General features: G+C 37.2%; 3 protein-coding genes across 4 annotated transcripts; 1 reads left to right on the top strand and 2 right to left on the bottom strand.

Annotated features, from left to right (window-relative positions):
• Positions 1-1,323: 1,323 nt before the first annotated feature.
• LOC6639615 (ceramide phosphoethanolamine synthase) lies at positions 1,324-7,420 on the bottom strand. Its single transcript, XM_002062107.4, has 4 exons — positions 6,192-7,420; positions 2,835-3,338; positions 2,610-2,776; positions 1,324-2,521 (listed from the first exon to the last, which is right to left on the bottom strand). Exons 1-4 carry the CDS (start codon positions 6,883-6,885, stop codon positions 1,967-1,969), a joined length of 1,920 nt encoding a protein of 639 aa, XP_002062143.1. The 5' UTR covers positions 6,886-7,420; the 3' UTR covers positions 1,324-1,966.
• A 476-nt stretch (positions 7,421-7,896) lies between these two features.
• Positions 7,897-12,342, top strand: LOC6639071 (nuclear valosin-containing protein-like). 2 transcript variants are annotated; one of them, XM_023178649.2, is made up of 8 exons: positions 7,897-8,070; positions 8,282-8,405; positions 8,533-8,934; positions 9,017-9,118; positions 9,186-10,849; positions 10,927-11,259; positions 11,326-11,550; positions 12,004-12,342. In XM_023178649.2, the coding sequence occupies exons 1-8, from the start codon at positions 8,014-8,016 to the stop codon at positions 12,097-12,099; spliced, it is 3,003 nt and encodes a 1,000-aa protein (XP_023034417.1). In that variant the 5' UTR covers positions 7,897-8,013; the 3' UTR covers positions 12,100-12,342. The 2 variants fall into 2 exon arrangements, with proteins under 2 accessions (XP_023034417.1, XP_023034415.1); XM_023178647.2 differs by having other exon boundaries at positions 9,014-9,118.
• A 24-nt stretch (positions 12,343-12,366) lies between these two features.
• LOC6639072 (carboxypeptidase B) lies at positions 12,367-14,284 on the bottom strand. Its single transcript, XM_002062109.4, has 2 exons — positions 13,601-14,284; positions 12,367-13,537 (listed from the first exon to the last, which is right to left on the bottom strand). The coding sequence occupies exons 1-2, from the start codon at positions 14,153-14,155 to the stop codon at positions 12,476-12,478; spliced, it is 1,617 nt and encodes a 538-aa protein (XP_002062145.2). The 5' UTR covers positions 14,156-14,284; the 3' UTR covers positions 12,367-12,475.
• Positions 14,285-16,854: the final 2,570 nt, after the last annotated feature.

Raw genomic sequence — 16,854 nt, 5'->3', positions numbered from 1 at the left:
TTCATATGTCTAAATTGCCTTAAAGATCGTTTTTTATAGTAACAGCTTATGATGATTAACTAAATGTTAGTGGATTTCACATACAACTGGGATTCTTTTGCATTTTAGCCTCTCAAGAACTTTAACTATTGACAGAGGGCTGATAAAATTTGTGTTTAAATTCAGTTAATCAATTGACAACCGTTTATTGTGGATTTGGACAGGTTTAAATAATATTTAGCTTCTCTACGATTTGAAAATGACCAAAACTTATAGGCTACTCGGTTTTATATCACAAACTCAATGGCAAATGACAATCTTAAAGAAATGTTTTATCTAATTTGATAATTTGTAAGAATTAAATTTCAATTTTGAATTTAATTTTGTCTGACTAACTTGTAAATCGGAGTTTTTCAATCGGTAAGTAATATTAATTGATATTCATTTTAAATACATGTAAGTCATCATCTTAAAAAGTATATAAAATTTGTATAAGCGATTCCATCTGTAAATAAAAATAACATTAATTAAATTCAATTGTTGCTGGTTACTTACCTATTTACTCAATAATCACATTGATTAAATGACAAATTATCGTGATTATTGTTTTCTACTTTATAAGTATAAACTAGCAAAAATCTTAGCTCTCACATATAAATGAATTAATGAATGTTTTATTTAATATTCATACACCCAAAGAACTTTCTTAATCGACATCAATTTCACTTTACTATGAAAACCAAAATATTAGAAAACAAAACTTACAATTTCTCAGTAATTTGTTTTTATTTTCTTTTTGAAATTTCAATAAAATCTTTAAAATTAAATTAATTATTAATATTAAGCCAAATTGTACATGTGAAACTACTCAAAAAAGTATTTATTGCATCTAGATCAATAACTTGTCTTAGTTACATATATTTAAATTTAAATTTTCCACAATGTGTCAAATCCAGCTAAATTTTTGTTCAAATTGTGGCATAATAATAAATTAAGGCAAAAAAAAATGGGAATAACAAATTCTTTTTAGTTTTTTTATTTTCTTTGTTTATAACAGAATGTTTTTAGGCAGAATTTCCGTTAAATGATATTGCACACACATATACATATATAAATATATATACATAAATCGAGAAATTAAAACGATTAGAGAGAAAGAAGATTCTGTACTAAAATAATGGCATAATTAAAAGACTTTTTCCCATAGTAAAAGAATTTCTTAAAAAAAAAACTATATAATGTTAGCAGATTTTCTTTAGATTTCAATTCATTTCTCTATTCTATTCCATATTCGGTTATTTGATAGCCGATCTTAATTATTTTAAGTTAATTATATAATTTCACTTAAGTTTTGTGTTCGTGGGTTTTTATTTTCAATTTTTGCTAAATAGTTCCATTTATTTTGAATCTATATTTCTTTTTTTGTGCGTTGAAGAACAACAAAAACAAAATATATTATTACTAAATAACTTAATTGCAACTTGTTTCGCATGCTGACTTACACATATATAATAATAATAATAATAATAATAATAATGTAGTAAAAAGTCTTTGATAATAAATACACATCATTGTTCAAAAACTTTATTGAACGGAATGAGAGGAGGGATTATGGGTTATAAAGATTTATAATAGATTGATTTACTATAAAATAGTAAGAATCTTTAATTTATCATCATTTAATTGCCGACCAGCATATGTAAATTAAATATATATATATATATGTATGTATATAGAGGAATATTTATGGAGAAGCTGGCTATACCCGGAAGGCACTACGAATTCTGGTTAATGCATGGAATCGGGAAGGCGGGCGGACAGATCGAAAGCTGCTGCTGCATTATATCGAGATGAAAATAATATTTGGAAAAATAAAAATATCAGTCGGTAATATAAATTGTATTTTAATTAATTTCATTTGCTGCTGTTCTTGTTGTTATTTCTGCTGCTGTTGTTGCCTTCGGCATTGTATAACATATGGAAATAATCAAAGTACTTTCTTATCCTTCACTGAGATGACATCTTTCTGGCTAATATATGGATCAATGGCAGCATCCTTAACAGCTCGCCTATGCGGCTTAGATGGCGACGTGGAAGCACTACGAGTTTGCATTGCTGCAGTTGCTCCTGCTGTAGATGTTGGCATAGCTGTTGCTGCTGCTGTTGTTGTTGTTGTTGTTGTGGTGGCGGTGGCATCAACTGCTGTTGCATTATGATTATTTAGACCGCTAATTGCCGATTGATGGGGACTAAAGTAATTGGAAGTTGCAGCAGCATGAACACAATGATCCGTCGTTGAATCATTGCCAAAAAATTGTATTGATGATGATTTCACTTGAAGACCATTCGATCGGTCCAACCAATAACGATGTGCGGCATTAAATAGATGATCTTTAAGTTTAATTATCTGATAGAGTAGACCATCGATTAAGGTACCAGGTGTATCAAATTCATTTGGTATTATCCCATCCATTGAGCTCTCAAAGTAACTAAACATGGGAAACCAAATGCGTGTCCGTTTCGAATCGCTTTGCATGAGGGCCTGAACAAAATTTACAAAAAATAAATAAATAAAAATAAAGATAAAGAAGCAAGAACGTAGATAAGTGTCACTCTGTCAGCCTACTTACCCGATTATTGGCCAACGTATGATAATAAAGAAATAGACGTGACGTTATATAGAAGGCCACAAAAACATCTATCGAATAATGCTCATGAGCGGCTAGTATAAAAAAGATGCCAAACATATTCAATAACCAGGTGAGCGTGTGCAGGAAGTAAAGATTACGCGGTGTGTCTGAAAAGATTAATCGGAAATTAGCCAAAATTCTCCATTCCTCCTCCATTCAACTTACATTCGGTGATGAAAAAATTCAAGAGTGTTAAGGCCACTGTATGACCACTGAACATATAATCACCACATGTTCGTACACCCTGTATGGACATACCCAATCCACTCCAGATGCGATAGGCACGCGTCATACGCAAGAGTAGGGCCCCAATCATATCCACATTGGGATCATCGATAGCAAAATCCTTTTGATTACACTGCAAATGGGTGCCCGGCACACTTAATGAGGTTATCAGCATGGTGACACATCGCAACAGGAATACAGTGCCGGCCAAGGCAAAGAAACGACGTAACAATACCATGCGATATTTATGAAAAGTCAATACAATTAGCCAAACGGTAAAGAGCAGCGATCCAGTTATCTCACACATATTGAAGGCCCACGGTATATGGGGTACATTATCGAGAAATATATCCGGAAGTGGTGGATAACGTTTCATATCGGGTACTCGCTCATGCACAATTACCATAACAAATGATGTGATCCATGTGACAACGAACGAGTAACCTGTAAAAGGGAGAAAAAGACCGATATAGGGGCAGAAGATTAGTGCAAACAAATTGTGTTACTAGGCAAAAACTTAAACTTAATTCTTTATCTTTATCTGGCTGCTCAAATGAATAGTATTCAACTCAATTGACATCTGGGCATACGACGCAGACGACTTCCTAGTTTTCTAAACTTATTGAGGTCAATTAGAAGTCTTGATATCAATTTTTAATTTTTATAAATATTTCATTGATTTATCCAAATGACAATTGTATTTTAATCCCATTTCCTTATCAAGTGATGGGAATAAAAAGAGGTGGAAAGAGAGAGATAGAGGGAGAGAAATGAGATGAGATAAGGCCTTCTAATTTGCCTTCCTACAATTAACCAAGATAGAAAGAAACTAATGTATGACTATTACCTCTGAATTTAATTATATCCTTTTGAGACATTTTCGTGGTGGAATTAACCATTAATCATTAAGTAGATTTGGAATTGAATTTAGAACTTAAGAGATCAATTATCGTTCCCCTCTCTGAGAGTGGATTGACCACTGCTGGTCCCAATACGCGGATTTTGCGCGACTATGGGTTATCAACAATTTCTTTTATCAATTTTTGTTCTGGAATACTTTTTAAGACATATGTACATATTCTATATAAATATAATGGAAAATGTTCTTTGGCCCACTTTTATGTCTATTATGTCACATTCTTATAGGCCATTTCAAATGATCATTGCCGATCTTTACTTAAGCTAAAATAGATACTTCCAAGTTAATAATGGGTCTTTCTTTGGTTGTGATTCTAATTTTGGCTTAAATAACAGACTGTAGGTCCTTCTATGGCGCAAAGATGTTAAAAAATTAAAAGTTTCATAGATAATATAATTTAAGTCACTATTTGCCAAATTGGCTGCCTTTTATGCACTTTATGGGCCAATCTAAGTGAAGATAAAAGACGATAAAAAGGCCATTTTAAACCCACATACATATGTATAGAAAGATAAGATAAGATTGAAAACAATGAGTGAATGAATAACTCATAGACGCATTATTCATAGAAAACTCATCTTCATATTTGATTATATTCTTGTTAGATTTGGCTAATTGTTAACTCTTGTCAATAATGGTTTGAAAGATTTCCCCAAAAAGGAGTAAGCGTATTTTATATATTTTTTTCATCTGCTAAATATATTCATAACTCAGAAGAATACATAAGGTTAACTGAAAAAGTTGTTGCAACTAAAATTCTCTAAAACTTGATAAAATTTAAATAAGTTATATCAGAAACCCCATTCCCCCACCCCCACACATTGCAACAATTTTTTTGATTATCGCCTAGAAAGAAAGAAAGAAGAAAAAAAAACAGCTGCACAATTATTTTCACAACGTCTGACGAAGGCAGCGGCATTTCGAAATAATAATTGAAAAGATTGTTGTTCTTCAAATCGATTGAATTGAAGGAAAGGCAAAAGCACAATGTCTTGTCTGAGGCTTTTCTACATTAAATCTTATTTGCATGCACATTTGTTTGTCTAACAATTCCCTTTGATATAATCCTCTCCATATAAACACAGAAACTGAAAGTCAAACCAAATCGTGTAGCCACATAAATTCATCATTGTACACACACACTCTTTGCACCCTTTGTCTTTATGGGTATTATCAATTGGCTAAGAGGCTTTGCTTTTATGTCCATTTATAGTTTGAACAATAAATTAATACAAGTTAATTGTATAATTCTTTATGGTTTTGTTTGAGTTTCAGCTAATCTCCATGGACTATTAGTTTGGGCAGAAGATTGAGAACTTTAAGCTTTCACTTAAAGGATAACAATGATGAAACTAATTTACCAAACAGGACCGTATTTACGGGATTGAAGGTGCCAGGACTAAGTGACTTGTGAGGTTCAAAAAGATGTGTTCATATAAAAATATAAATAAAATGTGGACTAAAATGTTTTTTTTTCCCATGCACCTATAGGGTGAAATGGTATATAAAAGCCGCCAAAATTTAGTTTAATAAAAAAAAACTAATGAAAATTGAAAACCCCAAAAATACTTGCTGAATCCCTAAAAACCTCATTAAGCATTAGTAATCATATCTTGTCTAGACCAAGGTTAGTTTTATGCGATACTGATAATTCCATTGACCATATGGAGAGGTAGATAAATCAGAATTCAATTGAAACTAAATGGGCTTTAGATACTTGGCTTCTAACCCGATATTATTCTTTCCAATTCATTCGAACACGATTGAATAGCCACTTGTTTTTCTTGTTAAAATTTAAAATCTAATACTCGGACAGTTTTGGGTCCACATTTCATGTGAAGTATAAATAAAAACAAAGCAAAAACAAATCGAGGTATTTAACAAATTAATGCACGCAAAGTTACACAAAAATCAAACGTATGGAATAAAAATAAAATGCAATTAAAAGAGCAGGAGGGGAGAGGTGGCGGTTGGTTATAACAGTCTATAAGTAACCTCCAAATTGGACATATACAAAAATAGTTTGAAAACACGTCACTTGGGTAATAAAACAATAACTAAATTTATAATTTAAATGACGTACAGAACAAGCACGTGCGTGTGTGTGTGTGTGTTGAACTTTAGGTTTACTTATGACTAAAATGAACCAAAAACTGATAAGACAAGTAAAAAAAGTGGGAATGGGGAATGGCCGATAGTTGAAAATGCTTAATCAATGGAACAATTGACCTTCACAATTAACATACATATAATGATACATGGACGGTGCCAAAGGGGAAGTCCCCCAAAATATTGTTCTCTTAATGTAGATATAGAAGGAGAAGTATGGAAACTACAGATGGGAGGGGGGGAATCACTTTTTGATATTTGTCTCTCACCTAAGCTAATGGCGGTCTTGAAATATTCCGGTGCCACCAAACGTTTGCCCATACGTTGGCCCATACGTTGATAGGTCTCACAATCGGAAACATAGCTAGGACATTCCTGTGGGCAAGGACATGCAGATGTAGCCGGAATGCCAGTGGCATTCGATATTGTTGTGAATGGCATGAATATATTGCCAGCTGTTGTTGTTGTTGCTCCGGTTGCACCACCACCGATCGCACCACCATATGTTGTATGTGTCAAGTGTCCCGTTATGCCCATTATCATCGGCGAGCCAGCCGTCGCATTTGGGGGAGATTTTTGCATTTGTTGTTGCTGCAATTTCATTACGGCCAGCCAGAATTTCTTAAGTTCACCAAAGGTCAACTTGTAGCCCAATTTGAAGCGCATATCGCGTACGTCGTTCTCATTGAGGGAGAGCAACACGGTGCCATCGATGGCCTCCAGGCGCAGGCAATCGAGCAGGGAACGTGAGAAATGTTCCGTATTGCTGGCCCAATTGGATACATCTTCCAATTGCCAATTGAAGATGTCGGCTCCTGCATCGTTTTGAGTGAATGATGGTGATCGGTTTAAGCGTAAGGTTTTTGTTTGGACTTTTTGATCTTCTCTCGTTTCTTCCGGCTGTTCTTGTTGTTGTTGCTTTTGCTGTTGAGTCATTGGTTCGCAAATTTCACCGTCGCACATTGTTAAAGCTTTCTTTTTTTTCCGTCCGTTTGTTGTTTGTTTTTGTTCTTGTTGTTTGCTGCCAAATTTTTCCCACTCTTGATTACAAATTTTTATATACTTTATTTATTTGTATGTATTTATTTCTCTTGTTTAAATTTTGTGCATCATTGCCAAAACTTTAGCTGTGTTTCATTCATGTACAACAACACCAACTGCATCACATTATTATTATTTCACGATATTAATCATTTGTGTTGTTCCAGTTGCTGCTGCTGTTAATTTAGTAAACTTTTTTTCTTTTCCACCGAGTCTCCGGCACTCGAGGCGCGCGCGACGCAGGGAACAACGAGAATGTGAAATATTAAGTATAAAATTTGCTCGATTATTCGTTGCTTTGCTTGCTTACTTTTTCCGAAATAATTTGTCGTTTTTAGTTTGCTGTTATATATTCTTTTCTATTTACAAAAAATAAATAAAAAAACAAAAAAAATTAAGCGTTCTCACACTAAAGCACACTCCACACTCGTCCCGCTCGCTTGAAAACAAAAACAACAATAACCTAGTGATGGAAGACACATCGATAAGTCGATAGCCCTTTTCGAGCAGGTGCTAGCCTCAATATTTTAGTATTTAGTATGTCCAGTATTAAAAATTCCAATTGGCTACAGTCAGCTGTCGCACAAAATTTGACAGGTCTGGCCAAACTATATTTGTCGATTGTTATCGATTACCATACAGTAATCAAAGTAACAAATAAAATCACACATTGCAGCATGCTCAATAAAAATATGAATTCTTTCATTGTGATTTATTTCTAAGATTGGTTAAATTTACGACTTTCCAGATTTAATTTTGTGTTTCGCTACCAAACTTAATAAATCAGTCATTGAGTTTACATAACTATAAAATCACTTAATTTTTTTTTTTCTGCTATAAGCATATTATTTACGGGAGCAATTTTCACACCAAGGTTTTTGAATTTCGATAACTTTGCGCGCAGTGGTAACGCCTTGCTGAATGCGATTGCGAAATATTTGTGAACATGATATGACGGCGGCGTCGTTTCATTTTGGTTTGCATTTTTGCCGCTTATTAGTGAATTATTCTCGTGTGGATTTTACATTTTAAATAGAATCCATACAGATTATGAAGAAAGCAAAGCCACTGTTACACGACCGCCTTATAACGATACGAGTAAAGAAGGTAAGTTTTAATTTGTTGTATTTTGTATTTGCTTTTGTTAGATTATTATTAGAAACACTTCTGAGCCGGTGCGCCACCGTCTAAGAAAAACAATTTGGCGCTGCTGCAGGGGCAGGCAGGCAAAAACAAGGTTAGGTCCGCGTATGCATTGTACTGTAAACTAATTGTGGGTTTTTTGTTTTTTCCTTTTTTATGTATTTCATTCTATCAGTATCTCGAGGAGCACATTGGCGAGACGTATCTGGATGTGAAGCAGATGACCAAGGAGTTAATGCTTAAATATCCAGAGTACTCGCGTCGTAAATTCGGTCCATTCAGACAATTGGTGCATCAAGGTAAGTAATTTACAGTTATTAACTACAATTGAATTGACCGACTTTTTTTTTTTTTTATTTTTATTTATTTGTTTATTTTTTTTTTATTAATGCGCGTAACGTGCTTTCTCTTTCTTTTTGCATTTAGCATTTTCCATTATATCGGACAGTTACAATTTAGATAAAGTCAGTAGCTCCGAGGACGAGGAGGAGTATATGAGTGACGAATTCGAGGTACCGCCGCCAGCACGCAAAAGTGTAATGAACAACATGATGAACAGTTTGTATAGCAGCAGCAGCAGCCAATTGTCAGCTAAGAAGCCATCACAATCGTCATCATCATCATCGACTGCAACAGGAGCAGCGTCAGCATCAACACCAAAGCCCACAATCAATGAGCCAATTGATATTTCCAGCGGCGATGAGAACGATGATGATTCGGTCACTAAAAATTCAAATGGAGGGACACCCGCAGCTGCTCCAATAAGTGCACTGAAACGTTCTGCCGAATGCTTACAGCAGGAAACACTAGCTGTAGCTACTAAGAAATGTAAGAAATCCCCCCACCGCATGATTATTATTCCAAAAGATGTGCAATATTCACAAACCTTTTTCCACGCCCATTTTAGCAGTCAAAACAAATATCACTGAAAGCACTTTCCAAAGTACTGGACGTCAGGGTAGTCAGTCGAGTAGCTCCAATTCAGGCTCTGGCATATCCAATGTCAAGAAATGTAAGTTGAGAATCGGTTTTTTTGTTTGTTTATTTATTTATTGAAACCTCCTCCTCCCTCTTTTCAGTCATGAGCAGTGGTGGCGGCGGCGATGGTCGCGACAAAGCTCATCATGGTCAGCCAATTTCATATCAGCAGCAGCAGCAGCAACAACAGCAGCAGCAACAGCAGCAACAAATGCATCATCGTGATTATATGGATAGACCATCAGCTCACATGCGTCAACGTAAATATAAAAAGGAATTGGAAGTACAACGTCCTACAGAAATTTTCCGTGACATTGGCGGCATGGACAGCACATTGAAGGAGCTTTGCGAAATGCTAATACACATCAAATCACCCGAATTTTATTTTCAATTGGGTTTGCTGCCATCACGAGGCCTATTGCTGCATGGACCACCGGGTTGTGGTAAAACCTATTTGGCACGTGCCATTGGTGGTCAATTGAAGATGCCATTGCTAGAGATACCGGCCACTGAGCTAATTGGCGGGATATCTGGCGAATCTGAGGAACGCATTCGCGATGTGTTCGAGCAGGCCATCGATAATTCGCCATGCGTTCTATTTATTGATGAGATCGATGCCATTGGTGGCAATCGTCAGTGGGCAGCCAAAGATATGGAACGCCGTGTTGTCTCGCAGTTAATTAGTAGCTTGGATAATCTAAAGGCCACCGAATTTGGACAATCTGTGGTTGTCATTGGCGCCACAACACGTCCCGATGTCCTAGATCCCGGACTGCGACGCATTGGCCGTTTCGATCATGAGATTGCCATACATATACCATCGCGTAAGGAGCGTCGAGAGATTTTACGCATCCAATGCGAGGGCTTGGCAATTGATCCAAAGCTTAACTATGATAAGATTGCTGAACTGACACCCGGTTATGTGGGTGCCGATCTGATGGCTCTGGTTTCGCGTGCAGCTTCTATTGCCGTGAAGCGCAGATCAATGAAAAAATTCTGTGAGCTGCATGCAGCCAGCGAAATGAACATGACCACAGTCACCCTCGACGATGACGATCCGACTGAAGATGGCGCCAGCAGCAAGGCTGCCACCGAACCAGAGAAGGAGAAAAAAGATGAGCCAAATGCCAAGGATACAGACAAGCAAAGTGAGCCAGAAGAGCAACAAGAGCAAGAGAAGGAAAAGGAGGAGGAGGAAGAGGAGGAGGAGTCTACAAATGGTTTAAACTCCGAAGCCATGGATGTGGATGATAACAATAAAGAAACAAAAGATGACGAAGAGACCCACAAGAACCCACCAAAGCAGGCGGATGAAGAGCTGGAGGAGTCGGAGGAGCCAAAGGAAGAGCCAAAGACTGTTGTTCCCATCAATGAGTACTATGAGCCCACTTTAGCTGAGTTGACAAATTTTCTGGATAATCCACCCGAAGAATTCTCCGATCCGAATTTTTGTCTAACTCTCGAGGATTTTATAGCTGCCATTGCTGTGCTGCAGCCATCAGCCAAGCGTGAGGGATTCATAACTGTTCCCGATACCACATGGGATGATATTGGTGCACTAACCGATATCCGTAATGAATTAAAATTGGCTGTATTGGCTCCGGTTAAATATCCAGAGAAATTGGAACGTCTTGGCCTGACAGCGCCATCTGGTGTACTCCTTTGCGGTCCACCGGGATGCGGCAAAACTCTCCTGGCCAAGGCCATTGCCAATGAGGCGGGCATTAATTTTATTTCCGTTAAGGGACCAGAGCTTATGAATATGGTAAGTCTGAATGTCAGATGCTCTGTCTCTTTTCATTCTGAAAGTTTTAACCGATTCGCTATCTCTTTCTTTTTCAGTATGTGGGCGAGAGTGAGCGTGCTGTGCGCGCATGTTTCCAACGCGCTCGTAACTCGGCACCCTGTGTCATCTTCTTCGATGAGTTTGACTCACTTTGTCCAAAACGTTCCGATAGCGGTGATGGCAATAGTTCAGGCACACGCATTGTAAATCAATTGCTTACCGAAATGGATGGTGTCGAGGATCGTAAAGGTGTCTACATTTTGGCTGCCACAAATCGTCCCGACATCATTGATCCAGCCATTTTACGTCCCGGACGTTTGGATACCATTCTATATGTTGGTTTGCCAGAGAAAAGCGAACGTATTGAAATCCTCAATGCCACCACCAAGGTGAGTCGTCTTCCCTTTTCCATTTGCTTTACTCTAATCCTAATGCATTTTGTATTCTCTATATAGAGCGGCACTCGTCCCGTTTTGGGTGATGATGTGAATATTGCTGATATTGCTGAAGCAACTGAAGGCTATACAGGAGCCGATCTGGCTGGCTTGATTAAACGTGCATCCATGTTTGCTTTACGTGAATCGCTAAACGATGTCGATGCCAGTCTCGAAAGTTTATGTGTACGGAATCATCATTTCAAGGAGGCTTTGGATCAATTACGTCCTTCAGTTAGTGACCAGGTAAGAGCGAAGTGCAATCGAACCGGAGGCAATTATGATAAAAAGAAAAAAAATAATAGTCTCAAGTGGTTCTTAAGAAAATCACTCAACAATATTGGCCACCAAATCAGTTAACACAGCTATCTGTATCTGCCTATCTATCTATATTTTATAGTATATTTTTTCATTTTTAATTTTGATTGCTTGTATTGATTTATGGTCTTTGAAATCACTTTAGAAGACAACTTTACCATGCATTTCGTTTAATTAGATAACTCAATTGATTTGTACTTTCTATTGACTATATTGTAAATCCAATATCCTGTTCAATATGGATAAGACTTTTGACAAAACATTCTTTAAAATACGTTTTTATTTTTCTTTAGTCTTTTGTTTTGTGTTTTGGTTGACAACTTTAGTTTCTTTTGCTTGTAATCTAATCCGATTTTTGTTTGTTTTATATATTTTTTACAGGATCGCAAGGTTTATGAAAAGTTGCGTCAAAAGTATGCAGCGCCCAAGGCAAAGGCGAGTCCAAATACGGAGGCCAATAGCAAAGACTCCAAGTAAATGAGAAGAGAAGAAATAAATAAACTCGCATATTCCTTATGTTTTTCCAAAAAAGAAATGTACAAATCAAAAAAAAAAAAAACACACACGAATAATGTTAAATCATTTGGCATCTTTACACACACACACCATACATTTAAAATATATATATATGAATATATATAGGTAAATATCTATAAAATACCTATGGATAAATTTGAGTTAAACAAATAAAAGCATTCAGAAATAATGCCCAAAACTAAATGTAAAAAGGATAAAGAATCTTCCTTTCTCTTCTAATACACACATTTAATTTATCGGCAAACTAAGGAAATAAAATCCAAAAAAAAAGAAACGAATGTACAAACACACATATAAATGCACATGTTAGAGACGACTAGAGGAATACGCCTAGCGGCGTAAATGTGGCGGCTCGGGGATTCTTTCCACGTACAGACAATGGTCCATCTCCATGGCCAGCCCGAGAAGCATTTGGTGGTGGAGTAGAAGGATTGATAGCTGTTGTGGCACCTTCTCGCACTCGTCGTATTGGTGGTGCCGATTTGGTGGCCAGCAAACGTTTGTGGGGAACTGCAGCAGCTCCAGCTGCAGTTCCAGCTCCCGATGCTGCTGCCAATGGTCTCCTCAGGCTGCGATGAATTTCCAAAATCGCTCCATGCTGTGCTGTACGCGGCCTCTTCAGACGTCTCTTGCCCTTCTTTGGCGTGGTCTTTGTTTTCTTCTCGGCATTATCGCCACCGCCATCGGTTGCATTGCTACTGCTGATCGATTGGGGGGTGGCTGCAATCACTCGTTCACCATCACCGCCTTCGAGTAGGGCGGGGGCATCAGCCCCAGCTGGTCGTGGTAGTTTCGGTTCCGTAGTACGATTGATTTGATGACGCAGATCGTAGGCCCGCTTGCACATCTCACGTATGCCAAACCAACTTTCATGGCCAATTTGACTGATGTTCTCCATGGGCGGCTGAAAGCCCAACTCCCGGGATGGCAGCTCCATAACCAAGGCCATCGGTGTACGTAGAACACCATAGACATAATCGACCACCGAACCGGATATGGTGCGTTTGGTGAGACAGCTAATGCTACCCGTACGATATTCACGTCCATTATACGATTTAATGGCCGTACGACCGCATGTGGCCAGCGTGTGAAGTTCCCGCCAGAAATGCGGTGGCTCCCGTGTATAGCCCCATGGATACATAATGCTCTGGCCATACGAGTGCAACGATAGGAAGAATAATAGATTCGATTCCAAGCGATCCAACAGATTGCGCATGGCACGCGTCTCTGGCTCAGAGAATGGTCGTTCACCCTTATAGGTATTACGATTCATTTTACTTGTGCCACTATCCCAGAATATATCATAATTACGATTACAATCGGTGCCCACAAATTTTGTGGATTTATGTGTGCGACGATTCTTACGCCAATTTGGATTCTGGTAAAGAATTAACATTAACACTAAGAGAGAAGAGAATCGATTAACAAGAGATCATCTCACCTTAGTGCGGGAATACTCATAGCCATCCGGATTGACAACTGGCACAATGATGAACCGCAATTTACGCAATATCTCAATGTTACGGGTATAACGTTCCGTCACTTGATATATACAATTCAATGCCGTCGTTATGCTTATCCATTCACGTCCATGTGTTCCAGCCTCAATGAAGACAATATTCCGAGACTGTTCACCGCCTTTGCCAACAACTGGACCGCGAGTCTGTCCCACTTGCTGCTGCTGCGACGGCGGCTTCGATTCCAAATTCTCTGCGCTCAACCAATTGATATCCAGGGCACGAATCTCACGACGTTCCGCGGACAGACCAAGCGTATAGAGTTTAACAAATTTCGGATAACGATTCGCCAAATACTCGAGATACTGATTTATTTGCTTATACTCCAGATAATTGTGCAGGACATCGGGCCGTGGTATAATCAGTCGACGTGCCGGTGTAGCCGTTAATGCCGCACTGGCCCAAATCCTATGAGCCGCCTCCCGACTCTTAGCCTTGTTGTTCTTTGTGGAGCGTTTTGATTTGACCATCGTTTGCATAGCGAAATCAGAAGAAAAAAAAAAACAAAAAATAAATTAGAGTAAAAAAAAGAAAAGAAATATTTTTTTAACCACTTGAACAATTTTGATAGTTTATAGAACTTTAACACTAGACTAACAAATGTATACTGAGATTCTCGACATGACACTCGCATGCCATTCAAGATCAGAGCCTACTTCGTTAGATGGGATACACTTACCTGGCATTCGATTTTAAGGATTTGCTCCACAACGACAAGAGCGAGTCGTGTGCTCTGTTTGGGCTTGACTTCCATTTTGCGGGCCAATGGCATTAGCAGCCAGAGTTTTGTATCCACGAAATGGCATAGATATGGTTCCATCCATAGATATTTGTATGTATATACATATGTATGGTTGGGTGGTCTACTCTGCCAGGAGTTGTGGGAGTTGAATTCAAAAAAAAAAAAAAAAAAAACAAACGAAACCTGGGCGCAAAAGAGTTCGCATTTGGTAAATGGGACAGCGACAACGTTTAATAAGTTGGGAACGGTAGCATGTAATGCGGAATTGGATTTGGATTCACATTCTCCCCCAGAAAGCCGTTGCAACTCCTACTCCTGCTCCTTCTGCTGCTGCTGCTGCTCTGTTGCTGCTCTGTTGCTGCCACAAAACGCAAATATGCTAAATGTCAGAACAGGACGATGGAAAGAAAGAACGGTCATAGAGAAGAGGCAACAAAAACTAAGGGACTGGAGACTCTAGGTCCTTGGCCAAAAGCGCAGGCACACGTACTATGCAAATAAATAAGGAAGCAGCCAGAAATGCCCGCCTACAATTCGCTTCTAACTCTTCTCTCTCTCTCTTTCTCTATCTCTATCTCTATCTCTCTTCAACTCCAACTTCGAGGCTGGCGTGTGGCTAGAAAACGAAGCAGAAACAGGCCTTCAAGCGTTTTACAAAAGGAATTCATTTCGAGATTTTTACTTCCTGCCTCTAAGGAACACTGGACAACATAACTATTGCCAAGACTTATAAGCCAAAAGTTGTCATTTCTAAGCCATCTTTAAAAATTGCTTCTTTGGGTATTCAATAAGGGCTGTTACTCTCGTTTACTATTTCAAGTCTCTAAATATAACTATTTTTTAACTGATTTTTATGAAATTTGATAAACCGTTAGATATGAACAACAAATATAAGTGCACCAAATTTCATAACGATGCATTTTATATTGGAGGAGAAAATCACATATTTTTCAAGTCAAAGTGGCATAATAATATTTTTAAACAAATCCATGAAGATCTGTTTAAGTACTAGAGAAGTTTACATAGAGGGAAGGGTTTGGCTATCATAAAAACGAATGAATAGACTTTTTAACTGATTAGCAATCGACTGGGACAGGGGAAAGCACTCAAAGAAGGTCCTTTCGATTGTATAAACTGAATCAAAAATTTACTTTCAATCAAATCCATGTTGCATAGTGTGGATAATTCTTTTTATTGCCTGGCAAATGTCATGTCAACGCAAAAGTCAAAAGTGCGGGGTCCCAACAGACATATGTATGTATAGACCTACCGACCCCTACCGCCCTATCAACCGCCCCTAGACTAGTTATATGGAATGGTCTATATATATATTTATATATATATATATACATATGTTTGCATGTATAGTAGCATCAGAAACGCAACCAGTTGATTTATACAGAACAATGTTCGTGTTGATTTTCATTTAACGGTCTTTTAGTCAACTTCCTGACACAGTGACTTCCATATATTTATGTCTAGCAATGTCTACATAATATACATCATTGTTACTCCTTTCCTATCCCATTCAATTTTTAGTCTACTTTCTATGTTTCCTGTGATACCCTTTGAACTTTGAAATTAAGAGTTATAGAGTTGAAATCGTTTTTCAACTATTAAATTGGAAATTTAATATCGAAAATATATATTTTTATAATCCAAGGCAAACCTTGCATTTATGTCTAATTCTAATCAGATATTTTTAGAATCTTAAATGTTGTAAAATATATATTAATAAATCTTACCAATTTATAAGATTTTTAATCATAGGCAGCACAAAATATTTAAAAATTTAAAAAATTTTTTTCTTAAACATTTTAAAAACTATACAAAATATTGTACTATAAACAAAATAAATAAAGAATTAATTTCTAAAAATATTTTTTTTTTTTAGGAATTTGTCTGAGTCTATATAACATTTCAATTTAATTTTAACTTAAGCTTTAATTTTTTAGTAAGATTTTATTGTTGTAAATTTTATAGATGAATTTTCTATAAGTTTCCAAAACCAAACTTGAATTCTGTTTCAACATAGAATAGAGAATTAGTCGTTGCTTTCATAACAAGAATTTAAAAAAACAAAAAAAAAATTATTCATCCATAATTTATTTATGTTTTTTTGGTTCTCTTGTGTTTTTTATGTTTTTTTTTTTTGTAATACACAAAGTAGACACGCAAAGGCTCAGAAGGGCAGAAGTTGGCATATTCCAGACGGTAAGCGCCTCGTCAGTTAGTCAGTCAGTCAGCCAGAAGAAGAAGAAGAAGTAGAAGAAGGGCGGGGATTTTTGAAGTATGCACATTATGTCATTAGCATGTTGGCAAATCAAAAAAGAAAGGGGCAAAAAAAAAAACAGGACGAAAACTTTTTGGAATTTGGGTGAAAGTTTGCCCCCCTCTCTCTCTGCGCACCCTCCCTTAGTTTCAGTTCTGATGAAA

The sequence above is a fragment of the Drosophila willistoni genome (assembly GCF_018902025.1).
Source record: "Drosophila willistoni isolate 14030-0811.24 chromosome XR unlocalized genomic scaffold, UCI_dwil_1.1 Seg144, whole genome shotgun sequence".
Classification (NCBI taxonomy): Eukaryota; Metazoa; Arthropoda; class Insecta; order Diptera; family Drosophilidae; genus Drosophila; species Drosophila willistoni.
Note: the sequence above shows the minus strand (reverse complement) of the source record. Positions and strands in the feature narration are given on the sequence as shown.